The following is a 15,499-nucleotide window of genomic DNA, read 5'->3' on the forward strand; positions in this document are numbered from 1 at the left end:
TGGGTTTAACCCTTTCCCCACAAAATGATAGTGAAAATGGCTAAAGGCAACAAGCATAAAACCAGAACAGCCTGAGACTGAGAATAACTGGCAGGCTGTTCAGGTTTTATGCTGTTTGCTGCTCATCAGTATTTAAGGCTTGGAACTAAAGGCTTTCAAAATTGAATCTAGTATGACAGGTCTTAAATTTAGATTGGTTCTGTTTGAGAGTACAAACACGCAAAGTGCATATCTGATTGGAACATGTTAAAGCCTGAATGCATTAATTGTGAAACGTAACAATGTTTTGTTCCGATATTTGTACAGATTTTACATATTGTTACAATGTTTTGTGCCAATATTTATACAGATTTTACATAGTGTTACAATGTTTTGTGCCTGTGTTAATACAGATTTTACAGTGTTACAATGTTTTATGCCAATGTTTATACAGATTTTACATAGTGTTACAATGTGTTATGCCGATGTTTATACAGATTTTGCATAGTGTTACATTGTTTCGTGCCAGTGATAATACAGATTTTACATAGTGTTACAATGTTTTGTGCCAATGTTTTTTACAGATTTTGCACAGTGTTACAATGTTTTGTGCTGATGTTTATACAGATTTTGCATAGTGTTACAATGTGTTTTGTGATGTTTCGCAGACAATGGAGGAGAATCTAGCGCGTGCCTCTCAGAAGAACGTGGATGTGTGGGCGGGCAACGAGGTGGAGTACAGACACAGACTGGAGGACCTGCAGCGAGACGTCAGGAATGTCCAGGTATGTGTACACGACTTATGGCTATGGAGGAGTCAGGGCTCCCTCTTGCTCAAAATTTGCCATAGCCAAATTTACCGTTTTTTTTATGTCTGAATTATTGTGTATATTGTTAGTGTGATTATGAACAAAACCTTGTAGCCAAATAGAAATTATTTCAGCCGAATGTCCTTATTTGTAGCCATTGGCTAATTTGGCAAACGTCAGAGTTGGCTCTGGTATTCACAAAAATTCACTCAATTGAACATTTCATGAAATAGTTTATTCATTGTAGGAAGTGCAGATACGCAATGACATTGATTGGTTGGGTACCACAAAGTTGTTCATCTTTCAGCATCTAATTTAACATTTCAATCTTATCCATGATTTTATCTGGCAAAATGGAAGGTTAGGGTAAGCCCAAGAGGGTATTCACAACATTGCAGTTAACATTATCACATCAAGGTTTCCGTGACAAAAGCGATAACAGATTGCGTTACTGTACACAAGTATTTGTAAAACATGTTGGCTAAATTAAATACTAAGACCTATTAAATGTGAAACAAACTGTACACTATTTTACAGAATTCGAGTAAGTTTCATTTAATTTTACCTCGGAAGCATGCAATTTAGGGTTCGTTTACACATTTCTTTTGCCTTGTTTATGGTTACATTTCAAGAATTCATCACTTTAAATCAGATCATATAAATAACTTAAGTTGGCTACTAATGCAGTGTAGCGTGTGATGTATATGTTCCAGTTGGCCAGAATCAGTGCAGAAAACAGGTCTTTGGAACACGAGGTCCACGGACTGATGAAGAAGTGTCAAGAGCAACGGGTATGTGTGCTTGGTCTTCTTTAATCAGATCTACCTTAGCCGATCTATCAAGCTAAAACAAGTTTAGACTTGATTGGAATACCATGAGCAATTTATCTCGCTCTAAATTGATACCTAAACATGCTTGTATATGTAAATAGAATTAAACATCAAGTATAAACACAACTGTTTAGTATAAAAATCATATTTTGTTCAAGGACTCTTTAAGTACATGAGTTGACCTGGGTAGACCCGGCTTGATGCAAGTCCAAGTTCCTTTAGGTCAGCAAGCTTTGCACTGAGTTAAACTTGGCTTAACCCTTTGCATGCTGGGAAATTTGTCGTCTGCTAAAATGTCGTCTGTTGAATTTCTAAAATTAGCATTTTCTTCGAATTTTTTTTCAAAGAATACTATCAGAATAGCAAACAGTTTGGATCCAGATGAGACGCCACGTTCTGTGGCGTCTCATCTGGATCCAAACTGTTTGCAAAGGCCTTTAAAATTCAGCTCCAGCGCTTTAAGGCTTAATGCAGTCTCCCGGAGTAGCCTGTGCAGTCTGCATTTGGGGTGGCACTTAAGGCACATGTATTAAGCCCAATTTAAGCCCATTTTTTCCTGAACAAAGCTCAAATGATTGACCAAAACACAATGACTTCTAGTTCCTTTTTGTCATATTTAAATCATTCATGGGTCAGCATGAGTTTTTTTAGCACATGCATTACCGGTAAACCAGGTTTCCCAGATGGCAGCTCATGTATTCGAATTCATATGAGCCTTGTTCTGAGAAAACTGGGCATTATGCATGTGGGTAAAGTGTCAGCTCAGATTAATCAAGTACGACACTTCGCTTATATGGTATTTGGTGAAAAGTCAAGGTCAAGGTCATCCTTCATGGTCAAATGTCAAATGTATGGCGTCTGTCCGTCCGTACGAAAAAACTTTAACATTGGCCATAATTTTTTCAATATTGAAGATAGCAACTTGATATTTGGCATGCATGTGTATCTCATGGAGCTGAACATTTTGAGTGGTGGCAGTTTAAGGTCAAGGTCATCCTTCAAGGTCAAAGGTCAAAAATAATAATTTCATAGCGGTTTTCTCATGAAGCTGCACATTTTGAGTGGTGGAAGTTCAAGGTCAAGGTCATCCTTCAAGGTCAAAGGTCCAAAAAAAACAGTTTTTCAAAGCGGCTCAATAGGGGGCATTGTGTTTCGGAAGAACTCATCTCTTGTTCGTTAAAAGGAAGTCTCTTCTATAGAAAGTCCAGTTATGGCGGAAAGTGTCGTCCCTAATAAGCCTGTGCGGACTGCACATTCTAATCTGGGACGACACTTTACGCACATGCATTAAGCCCAGTTTGCTCAGAACGAGGCTCACATAACAAACTGCTATGGCCCCTAACAGTTGGATGAGAAGGATGGAGGGGAGGAGGAGCTAGCTGAGCAGCGCAGGGAGGCAACGGAGGCTCATGGGCGCAGACTGGACTTTGTGGCTGCCGAGGCTGAGCGAGGTCAGGCACACGGTCGTGATCTCACTGAGGACGCCATCGACTCCACATACAGTAGGGAAATAGAGAATGTTTTCCCTTGCTTTAGATTTTTAACCAGGTTTTCCGAAGGAAAATTAACCAGGTTTTCCGAAGGAAAAAACTGGTTATTAGATTGGCGAATGCGGGCGGGCTGGCTGGCTGGCTGGCGGGCTGGCTAGCGGGCTGGCGGAACAAGCTTGTCTGGGCCATAACTATGTCGTTCATTGTCAGATTTTAAAATCATTTGGCACATTTGTTCACCATCATTGGAAGGTGTGTCGCGCGAAATAATTACGTCGATATCTCCAAGGTCAAGGTCACACTTTGAGTTCAAAGGTCAAAAATGGCCATAAATGAGCTTGTCCTGACCATAACTATGTCATTCATTGTGAGATTTTAAAATCATTTGGCACATTTGTTCACCATCATGGGACGGTGTGTCGCACGAAAGAATCACGTCAATATCTCCAATGTCAAGGTCGCCACGACTAAAAATAGCTTTTTTTTAAAACAAACTTACAAAGGGGGTTAATTTTGTTTGTTCATTTCAAAAGTTCAGTTTGAGTTTTCTCCCTTTATCAGATTTTTTTTCACAATGAAAACCTGGTTTTGTGACAATTTTGTCCCTTGTTTCAAATGTTTTATTCACATATATTATTTCATTACCACTGTAATTTAATTTCCATTCCAAAATAGTTAGTAGTATCTTATAATAATATGTAAAAATCTACATTTTGGATGGGTCATGTTTTTGATACACATAAGATTGCCCATTGGTTCTGTATATCCTATGTTTTTGAAAGGTTTATTCTTACCTGTGTATTGTACATATACAAACAGTTGATAACATTTACATGCTTTGAAGTTATGTACATACTTATTCATAATGACATTAAACAACATATTAATAGATTTCAAGAAATTTTCCTTGAATGGTTTGCAGGATCAAGACTGGGCCAGTCCTATCTGGATGGGACAACAAGATCTGAGCTATTGAAGTCATTTGAGTCATTGTCTACCAATGACACTGACGCTATGGCAACCTCAAGTATGTGCCACATGATCAAAAGGGGTCCTATGGCATATGTGGCCGTGATAGCTCCTGACTAGACTGTGCATTTGTGGTCTCTTTAGCACAGGGTAGCTTTTGACCAGTCTGCAGGGATTGGCAGGCTGGTCGGGAGCTATGCTGCCTGCATATGGCATAAGACCCATTTTTGCATGATGTTGGTCCTACAAGCCTGCATGTGTATTCTTTATGTACTTGAATGTTAAACTCTAACCATCGGCACCTTAAATGTAATTTGTATACATATACATGGCATGCCACCATTTTAACCCTTTGCATGCTGGGAAATTTGTCGTCTGCTAAAATGTCGTCTGCTGAATTTGTAAAATAAGCATTTTCTTCATTTTTTTTCAAAGAATACTATCAGAATAGCAAACATTTTGGATCCAGATGAGACGCCACGTTCTGTGGCGTCTCATCTGGATCCAAACTGTTTGCAAAGGCCTTTAAAATTCAGCTCCAGCGCTTTAAGGGTTAACAAGTGACCTCGCAAAGTCAAATCTTAGAAGAACCTTCTGACTACTCTCAATTCCACATTTATTTCTCAATCTCCATGAAATTTGTTCATATTCTTTATCATGGAAATGTTTTATTTGCAATATCTTCAATGAGTTTAAAACTGTCTGAATCTGGGTCATATGCATCTAAAAACTAGGTTATCAGGTCAATTCTTGCAAAACCTTGTACCCCTCTAGAGGCCACATTTATAATAAACCTGGATGAAATGTTATCTCAATGTTTATCTACACTATAGCTATGCCAAATTTAAATCTGGGTCATGTTTGTCCAAAAACTAGGTCACCAGGTCAAATCTTCGAAAATGTTACCAAGTATAAATATTATAAATAAACTATGTCACTGTATCAAATCTTAAAAACATTCTACCTTTCTACCAATTTCTTGGGGCAACATTTATGACTGAGGCTTGATGAAACTTGCTCAGAATGGTTTTCATGATAACATCAAGTCTAAGTTTGCATCAGTGTAAGGTGCAACCAAGAACTACATCACCAGGTCAAATCTTAAAAAAACGTGTTACTTCACTTAAGTCCTTATTTATGATTTGTCTCGATGAAACATAGTCTGAATAAATTTTGACAATATTTAGGCCAGTTTTGATTTTAAGGCAAGTAGGATCAAAGCCTAGATCACCTGGTCAAGTTTTCAACTGTTCGTGTCCATAGACTCATGTGAGCCCTTATGGGCCATCATGACCCTCTTGTTCGTATTTCAGGATGAATAATTTTTTGTTGTTGCTACATTTGATCATATCATCTAAATTGATTTGAACATAGCAATATATCATGTTGTAAACAGGTGTGTAGATATTTTCATTTAATTTTAAGCTCGACTATTATATATGAAATATATATAGTGGAGCTATCCTACTCACCCTGGCGTTTCCGTTTCCGTTAGCGTGCAAATGTTAAAGTTTTTGTACTACCCCAATTATTTTCATTGTCCCTTGACATATTGCTTTCATGTTTTGCATACTTGTTAACCAACATGACCCCAACCTCTAAATAAGAGCAGACAACTCTATCAAGCATTTTGTCATAATAATGGACCCTTTTCCACTTAGAATATGCAGCAAATGTTAAAGTTTTTGTTCTACCCCATTTATTTTCATTGTCCCTTGACATATTGCTTTCATATTTTGCATACCTATTTACCAACATCAGCCCAACCTATAAACAAGAGCAGACAACTCTATCAAGCATTTTGTCATAATTATTGCCCCTTTAATACTTAGAATATGCATATTATTGATAAATCTATGTTAAAAATTGCGTACTACCCCAAATATTTCCTATATCCTTTGAAATATTGCTTTTATGTGTTGCATACTTGTTTACCAACATAACCCCAACCTATAAACAAGAGCAGACCACTGTATCAAGCATTTTTACATAATTATGGCCCTTTTACACTTAGATAATTGAACATTTTGCTTAAATTGCCATAACTTCTTTATTTATGATCACATTTTATTATTACTTTGACAAAACAACACTTACCTGAATACCACAATGGATTCCACCCAACAATACCCCACTCCCATACCCAGAATTATTTTTTAAACACCATGTAATAAATTATCCCACCCCACATTATACCCCAACCTCCCCTCATTTTTTTTTTTTAAACATCATCTAATAAATTACCACACCCCACATTATACCCCTACAACCCCACCAAAAAAAATAAAAAAATCCTTTTTTTATTTATATATATATATATATATATATATATATATATATTTATATTTATATATAATAAATAACCACACCCTACATTATACCCCCCCCCCCCCCCCCCCAATTTTTTTTATTTTTGAAAGATCGCCTAATAAATTATTGAATATGAACAATTTCCCCGTGATGGCTTACGTCATAATGTCAAGCACTCGAATAGTCGAGCGCGCTGTCCTCTGACAGCTGTTGTTATTTAAGTGGGAAAATTTTACTCACCTACCTTCCCTATATATTTTGGATTATACTGTTTGTGCATATGTTTTTGAAGAAGAACTTCATAAACAAACACTAATATACAAATATAAAATAGCACATTGATTGGGCATGTTTCAGTATCTCTAGAAACAAAGAGACGTGGATTTGACGAGCGCGAGATCAGTCTTCTGAATGAAGTGAGACGACTGAGGCAGAAACTGGCAACAGAAGGCCGTAACAGAAAACCCCCTCCTGCCGTTAGCTGTGATGCATAAACATTATGAATTAACATTTAGTTTCAGGGGCATTTAATTAAGAAAACAAAGAAAAAACAGTCAATACCCTGGTATACTTGAATGTTGTCTTCAGGACTTAACACGATAATAAAATCTTGTGTTTCTTGATATCTTTTTATTGAACTGTTGTTTTCTCAGAGGAAATAGCTTATTAACTTATTTAAGCATTGTAAACTCATAAAAAATATCCAACTGATTGTATTCATTTTTTAGGCTTACTTGAATACTAGTAGATAGGGGCACTGACAAATGAAGAGGGATTATATATGGTTTTATAAGGTAGTGGCAATGATAAAAAGTGAGCTTGAAAAAACATTTTGACACTGCCGATTATTGGAAGTTCAGTGGTAGACATTTTATCTGTGATATTTCCCAAAATTGTTTTATTTGTCCCAGAGTATGTATTTTGCTACAGTGTAATTACAGTTGTTTGCATCTATAGATAGATGTAGATATGTGAGTTGTGTAGTTATTGTGAAAGTTATGTAGCAATCATGAAAGTTGTGTAGTGATTGTTATACATGTAGTTATGTAGCTATCATGAAAGTATGTAGTGATTGTTATAGTTATGTAGCAATCATGAAAGTATGTAGTGATTGTTTAAGTGATGTAGCAATCGTGAAAGATGTATAGTGATTGTTAGTTATGTAGCAATCATGAAAGTTGTGTAGTGATTGTTAAAGTTATGTAGCAATCATGAAAGTATGTAGTGATTGTTATAGTTATGTAGCAATCGTGAGAAAGTTTTGTAGTGGTAATGAGCGGGACAGGTTTACTTGTTTGCGTTATTTGATAATTTGTATTATTTATTTATATATGATTATGATTACTTTATTTTGTAGACATAATGTAATAAAGGTATGAAAATAGCTGTTTTAATGAAATCTGTGTTATTGTTTTTAAACCTATTTATTTTAGATTCACATCAAAAGTCTCATGCTTTTTAGAACCAGTCATTGGTGTCTTTGGTTGAGATCTAAAATTTGCTAACACAGTGGGGATTAAACCCATGACCTTCCAGTGGCTAGTAGGACATCATATCCACTACGCCATGTCCACCTCATAGTCTGTATGTTGGGACCATTGGCTAGTAGGACATCATATCCACTACGCCATGTCCACCTCATAGTCTGTATGTTGGGACCATTGGCTAGTAGGACATCATATCCACTACGCCATGTCCACCTCATAGTCTGTATGTTGGGACCATTGGCTAGTAGGACATCATATCCACTACGCCATGTCCACCTCATAGTCTGTATGTTGGGACCAGTGGCTAGTAGGACATCATATCCACTACGCCATGTCCACCTCATAGTCTGTATGTTGGGACCAGTGGCTAGTAGGACATCATATCCACTACGCCATGTCCACCTCATAGTCTGTATGTTGGGACCAGTGGCTAGTAGGACATCATATCCACTACGCCATGTCCACCTCATAGTCTGTATGTTGGGACCAGTGGCTAGTAGGACATCATATCCACTACGCCATGTCCACCTCATAGTCTGTATGTTGGGATCAGTGGCTAGTAGGACATCATATCCACTACGCCATGTCCACCTCATAGTCTGTATGTTGGGACCAGTGGCTAGTAGGACATCATATCCACTACGCCATGTCCACCTCATAGTCTGTATTTGGGACCAGTGGCTAGTAGGACATCATATCCACTACGCCATGTCCACCTCATTGTCTGTATGTTGGGACCAGTGGCTGGTAGGACATCATATCCACTACGCCATGTCCACCTCATAGTCTGTATGTTGGGACCAGTGGCTGGTAGGACATCATATCTACTACGCCATGTCCACCTCATAGTCTGTATGTTGGGACCAGTGGCTAGTAGGACATCATATCCACTACGCCATGTCCACCTCATAGTCTGTATGTTGGGACCAGTGGCTGGTAGGACATCATATCCACTACGCCATGTCCACCTCATAGTCTGTATGTTGGGACCAGTGGCTGGTAGGACATCATATCTACTACGCCATGTCCACCTCATAGTCTGTATGTTGGGACCAGTGGCTAGTAGGAAATCATATACACTACGCCATGACCACCTCATAGTCTGTATGTTGGGACCAGTGGCTAGTAGGACATCATATCCACTATGCCATGTCCACCTCATAGTCTGTATGTTGGGACCAGTGGCTAGTAGGACATCATATCCACTACGCCATGTCCACCTCATAGTCTGTATGTTGGGACCAGTGGCTAGTAGGACATCATATCCACTACGCCATGTCCACCTCATTGTATGTTGGGACCAGTGGCTAGTAGGACATCATATCCACTACGCCATGTCCACCTCATAGTCTGTATGTTGGGACCAGTGGCTAGAAGGACATCATATCCACTACGCCATGTCCACCTCATAGTCTGTATGTCGGGACCAGTGGCTAGTAGGACATCATATTCACTACGCCATGTCCACCTCATAGTCTGTATGTTGGGACCAGTGGCTAGTAGGACATCATATCCACTATGCCCTGTCCACCTCATAGTCTGTATGTAGGGACCAGTGGCTAGTAGGACATCATATCCACTACGCCATGTCCACCTCATAGTCTGTATGTTAGGACCAGTGGCTGGTAGGACATCATATCCACTACGCCATGTCCACCTCATAGTCTGTATGTTGGGACCAGTGGCTAGTAGGACATCATATCTACTACGCCATGTCCACCTCATAGTCTGTATGTTGGGACCAGTGGCTAGTTGGACATCATATCCACTACGCCATGTCCACCTCATAGTCTGTATGTTGGGACCAGTGGCTAGTAGGACATCATATCCACTACGCCATGTCCACCTCATAGTCTGTATGTTGGGACCAGTGGCTAGTAGGACATCATATCCACTACGCCATGTCCACCTCATAGTCTGTATGTTGGGACCAGTGGCTAGTAGGACATCATATCCACTACGCCATGTCCACCTCATAGTCTGTATGTTGGGACCAGTGGTTAGTAGGACATCATATCCACTACGCCATGTCCACCTTATCGTCTGTATGTTGGGAGACAGAGTAATCACAATATGAGATAGACATGTTAATGCCATGACAAATTCTGTTATTCAAACTCTCTATCCATTAGACTGTCGGTGTGACATTGATATTTTGGCTACGTTTATTGATTTAGCAAAAGGACACACATTGCAGATGAACAATTTCACTTTGATGACTTATCAATAAAATATCATACAATACTGATTTTTAAAATGTGTAATTCCTTTTATTTGTAAAAATGTGTTTCCACTACAAATTCTACTTGATTATATAAAAACTGCAGTAGCATATACAAATATTAACTAAAATACCAAGACACAGATGTTCATATGTATTAGTAAAAGTTCATCACTGTAGCGGTAATATTTTTAGCTGGACAATTATATATGAAATATATATAGTGGAGCCATCCTACCAACCCCTGCGTCTGCATGCGTATTGGAATGTTAAAGTTTGCGTACCACCTCAAATATTTTCTATGTCCTTTGACATATTGCTTTCATATTTTGCATACTTCTTTACCAAAAATTACCCCAATCTATAAACAAGAGCAGACAACTGTAACAAGCATTATGTAAGAATTTTGCCCTTTTTCCACTTAGAATATGCATATTATTGATAAATCTATGTTAAAGTTTGCGTACCACCTCAAATATTTTCTATGTACCTTGTCATATTGCTTTTATATTTTGCATACGTCTTTACCAACATAACCCCAATCCATAAACAAGAGCAGACAACTTTATCAAGTATTTTGTAAGAATGATGTTCCCTTTTTATACTATATAAAATTGAAAAGTTTTGTGTTTAGGTTCACTTCATTCCTAAAGTATCAAAGCGTTTGCTTTCAGACTTGGAAAACTCGCTAACTATCGTAAGTGGACTGTACAGGGCAAGTTGCATAACTCTGGTTGGCATTTTAAGGGAATTATGGCCCTTTTTTGTCTTAGTAACTTTGAATATTTTGTTAAATTGTGTGTTTAGATACACTAAACTTCTAAGCTATGAGGGCTATTGCTTTCAAAATTCATATACTTTCTTACTATCATAAGGGTACTACTGTACCTGGCAAGTTGAATTTGACCTCGATATTTGAATGACCTTGACTCTCAAGGTCAAATTAATAAATTTTCCTTAAATTGCCATAACTTCTTTATTTATGATCAGATTGAATCATACCACAATGGACTCCACCCAAACCATCTTTTTGCCTTTTTTTCCCCTTTTTTTTCTTTTTTTAGAAAGATCATCTGATAAATGACCACACCCCGACATTACACTCCCTTCTCCACCCCCACAAAAGATTTGTTTTTTTGAAACATGGTAAAAAAACAACAATTATTTATTAGTCCCCTACGGTTTTCACCGGAGGGGACTTATGGTTTGCGCTCAGTCTGTCAGTCCGTCCGTCCGCCACACTTTTCTGGATCCTGCGATAACTTTAAAAGGTCCGTGTTTAGGTTTCCAAATCTGCGTTTAGGTTTTGAAAAATGCTCATTATTTCTATGTCCCTTGAGATATAACCTTCATATTTGGTATGCATGTGTTTATGGACAAGGCCTTTCCATACGCACACAAATTTTGACCCCTGTGACCTTGACCTTGAACTAAGGGTCCGCATTTAGGTCTCGAAATCTGCGTTTAGGTTTCGAAAAAAGATCTTAGCTTCTATCAAGCGTTTACAGGGAGCATAAGTCATCCTATGGTGACAGCTCTTGTTTTCTAATGCATTGGGCTATAACACTGGTAATGCAGTAAAAGATTAAACCAAGTATGGAAGTGTACAAGTTCCAATGATGGTTTATATGCCTCTAAAGTTTTAGCAGCAATACTTTGTAACATGTGGAATAAAGAAAGCAACCAAATTTTGCTAAATATTTAGTCTTTACTAAAGTTTATGCAACATTTTATTTAAAATATAGAGGTTTTACAGTTTACATGTTAGTTAAAATGCTAACAAGGTTTCACCTCTAAAGCAGCATGTGTTTGACAGTAGATGTCAAAGAACTGGGGTTTTTTTGCCAAAAGAGGCCATTACTCTATGTATGTCATAACCATTCAAACCTGACTAATTTGTTTTTGTCACAAGAGCAGGATTAATGTATAAACATGCATTACCAAAAAATCCAACAGAAAGACGGACAGGCATGGTGGTCCAACCCCCTATGAAAGTGTGTCTGTAAAAAAAATCGAAAAAAGAATTAATACTAAAATTAATTTACACAAGTTTTTTTAAACAATGCAACCATTTATTTAAGTTATCGGGAATTCTCCAAATGAGAACCAACCACTATTTTGAAAGACGCCATTTTTAGAGTGTGTTGTGTTGCAAGCTTTAATAAATTCACGGCCACATATGTGAAAATAATATTTTTTGTTTTTCCCACTTGCCTGAAGTTTGACAGCAGTCACAGTGATGTAATGTATTTGCATGCATGCATGCATTACTCTGGCCTGGATTTGAAGGCTGTAAAAACTGTTTGTCATTCATCATGGAATTTTGAAATAACTTTCCATCAATTTTTACTAGAAGCCAAAATTGCTCATGTTACTCCTGACTAATTAATTCAAAGGTCACGGTCACAATTTGAGGTCAAAGATACAATTTGACTATTATATGGCGTGTCCAGAATGCAACTTCATCATCCATCATGGATTTTTTTATTAACTACCGCAAATGTTCACCATATGCAGATGGCTTGTCAACTGTACAACGAGTCATCTTTGCTCCAAGTTCAAACTTTTAAGGTCAAATGCCCAGACTGTAACGTCTTAATTCATCACGCAATTTTAAAATAACTAACTTCGAATGTTCACCATGTGGGGATGTGGTGTAATTAGCTAGTTCTGTGTCCCAAGGCAAAGGTCAGTTTCATACTAGAGGTCAAACAGTACATACAAATTTGACTTATTATTTATGGGCTGGAAATTTTGACTAGCCTATTGCATCTTTCAGCATGGTATGTACACTATACTCATCCAAAAACGTTCCCATTAAGTTCAGAATACTACTTAAACTGGAGCTTTGTCACAGACCTGACGTATACCACATGCTGCATTGATACAGAATATTTTGCACGCTGTCTTCACAAAACGAGAGAAGCTAATTTATGGCGATTTTTAAGAATTGACTTTGCCATTATCATTTATGGCCATTTTGACCTTTGTATGCTTGAATTTTTTTGCATGACTGTGAACCAAATTAATGTACAGTCATTTTAAAATCTCACAATGAATGACAGAGTTATGGCCCGGACAAGCTCATTTATGGCCATTTTTGACCTTTGAACTTAAAGTGTGACCTTGGGGATATCAACGTAATTCTTTTGCATGACACACCGCTAATGATGGTGAACAAATGTGCCAAATGATTTTAAAATCTCACCATGAACAACATATTTATGGCCTGGACAAGCTCATTTATGCCAATTTTTGACCATTGAAATCAAAGTGTGACCTTGACCTTGGAGATATTGATGTAATTCTTTCGCGCGACACACCATCCAATGATGGTGAGCAAATGTGCCAAATGATTTTAAAATCTCACAATGAACGACGGTTATGGCCCGGACAAGCTCTTTTATGGCCATTTTTTACCTTTAAACTCAGTGTGACCTTGACCTTGTAGATATTGACGCAACTCTTTCGCACGACACACCCTCCAATGATGGTGAACAAATGTGCCAAATGATTTTAAAATCTCACAATGAACGACGTAGTTATGGCCCGGACAAGCTCATTTATGGCCATATTTGACCTTTAAACTCAAAGTGTGACCATGACCTTGGAGATATCGCCGTAATTCTTTGCGCGACACGCTGTCTAATGATGGGGAAAAAATGTACCAAGTCATTTTAAAATCTAATTATAAATGACATAGTTATGATCCAGACTAACTTATGGCTTAAAACGCAATAAGTGACCTTGGACCTAGTTTTTGACCTGGCATGACCCATATTCAAACTTGACCTAGACATCATCTAGATACAACTTGTGACCAAGTTTGGTGAATATCGGATGCAATTTTAGGACAGACCGACAGACAGACCGACAAAGTGACTCCTATATAGTCCCCATTACCAATGGTAATGGGAGTATAAAAAGTATTACGACAGAAAGGCTGGTATACCATTTTATTTTACGACTGCAACGATAAAACAACACATTACTCCATTTAACTAGTTTAATGACCCGATTCCAAAATATTTTGCCTCCCAATAAACATCACAAAATGTAATAGATTGCACAAAGTATTACTAACAGATCTCTTTAATATTATACGAGTAAAAAGTGGGATATAAAAGGCCGCAGCGAAAAAACAGCCGGTGGTAACCACGAGCCCAACGAAAAATCGGCTACTCACTCGTGGAAACCTGTTACTTTGAAAACATACCTACCGGAGGTGGATGAGCACACGATAAAATTACAAAACGTGAAGTAACACCGTTATAGTAGCAACACCGTGTACCCAAAATAAAAAATGCTATTGCTCATCAAGCGACCGAACTAGGAAGAACCATATACTTTGCTGGGCTAAACCTAGTTCTACCAATCGCTTGACCATTGTATCCACTTTTACATGATAATCGCCATGACACTTTTAATGACACACTATAACTTTTACTTGATCACTACACTTGTGATCGCACTTTTTTCGCACTTGCGAATTACATACTTAATCGGACATTGATCACTACACTTGTGATCACACTTTTGCGCACTTGCGATAACACTTACTTGATCACTACACTTGTGATCTTTTACATACTTAATCGGACATTGATCACTACACTTGTGATCACACTTTTTGCGCACTTGCGTTAACACTTACTTGATCACTACACTTGTGATCCAATACTTTTACTTGTACCTTTTACATACTTAATCGGACATTGATCACTACACTTGTGATCACACTTTTTCGCACTTGCGATAATATACTTAATCGGACATTGATCACTACACTTGTGATCACACTTTTTCGCACTTGCGATAATACTTTTACTTGATCACTACACTTGTGATCACTTTTATCGCCACACTTGCGATAATATTACTTGTACCTTTTTACAATCTTAATCGGACATTAAAATACAACTTATCGTTCAGGCAGCGATTTGACACCTAAACGTTTTTTACCCTACGGTATTGCTACTATTTTTTATTCTGTTCAAGCAGCTTAAACTTTAATAACTTGGAATTACCCGAAAGGACAAGGATGATAAACTACGCAAGTAGTCACAGAGTCCATTCAGATAAATGTAAACTTGGAATTACCCGAAAGGACAAGGATGATAAACTACGCAAGTAGTCACAGAGTCCATTCAGATAAATGTATAAATGCGCATGCCCATCCGACCCCCGGCAAACAGAATGTTCCGGCACTGCGACAGGAAGGCAAATGCAACAAGCAATATATGACAATGAAATTACAAGACATAATAAAACATAAAAAGGCTCATATGACAATAAAAAACAGACAGAATATAAAAAACGACGCCAAAGTGAATGTTCGGATATGGAAGTGGCATCAAAAACTCCTGTGCACTTATATTAAACACGAGACAGTTCATTGTTCACC

The 15,499-nt window shown here is 37.8% G+C and overlaps 1 protein-coding gene across 1 annotated transcript in view; it reads left to right on the plus strand.

Moving 5' to 3' along the window:
* The window catches only part of LOC127845666 (TBC1 domain family member 31-like), a 50,819-nt gene extending 43,033 nt beyond the window's left edge, over nt 1-7,786 (plus strand). The window contains exons 20-24 of the mRNA XM_052376711.1: nt 648-764; nt 1,502-1,579; nt 2,964-3,120; nt 4,031-4,135; nt 6,745-7,786. Coding sequence (XP_052232671.1) covers nt 648-764; nt 1,502-1,579; nt 2,964-3,120; nt 4,031-4,135; nt 6,745-6,881 — 594 coding nt within the window. The 3' untranslated portion in view covers nt 6,882-7,786. The remainder of the gene's footprint in view (nt 1-647; nt 765-1,501; nt 1,580-2,963; nt 3,121-4,030; nt 4,136-6,744) is intronic.
* The last annotated feature ends 7,713 nt before the right edge of the window (nt 7,787-15,499 follow it).

The sequence above is a fragment of the Dreissena polymorpha genome, chromosome 9 (genome assembly GCF_020536995.1).
Source record: "Dreissena polymorpha isolate Duluth1 chromosome 9, UMN_Dpol_1.0, whole genome shotgun sequence".
Taxonomy (NCBI): Eukaryota; Metazoa; Mollusca; class Bivalvia; order Myida; family Dreissenidae; genus Dreissena; species Dreissena polymorpha.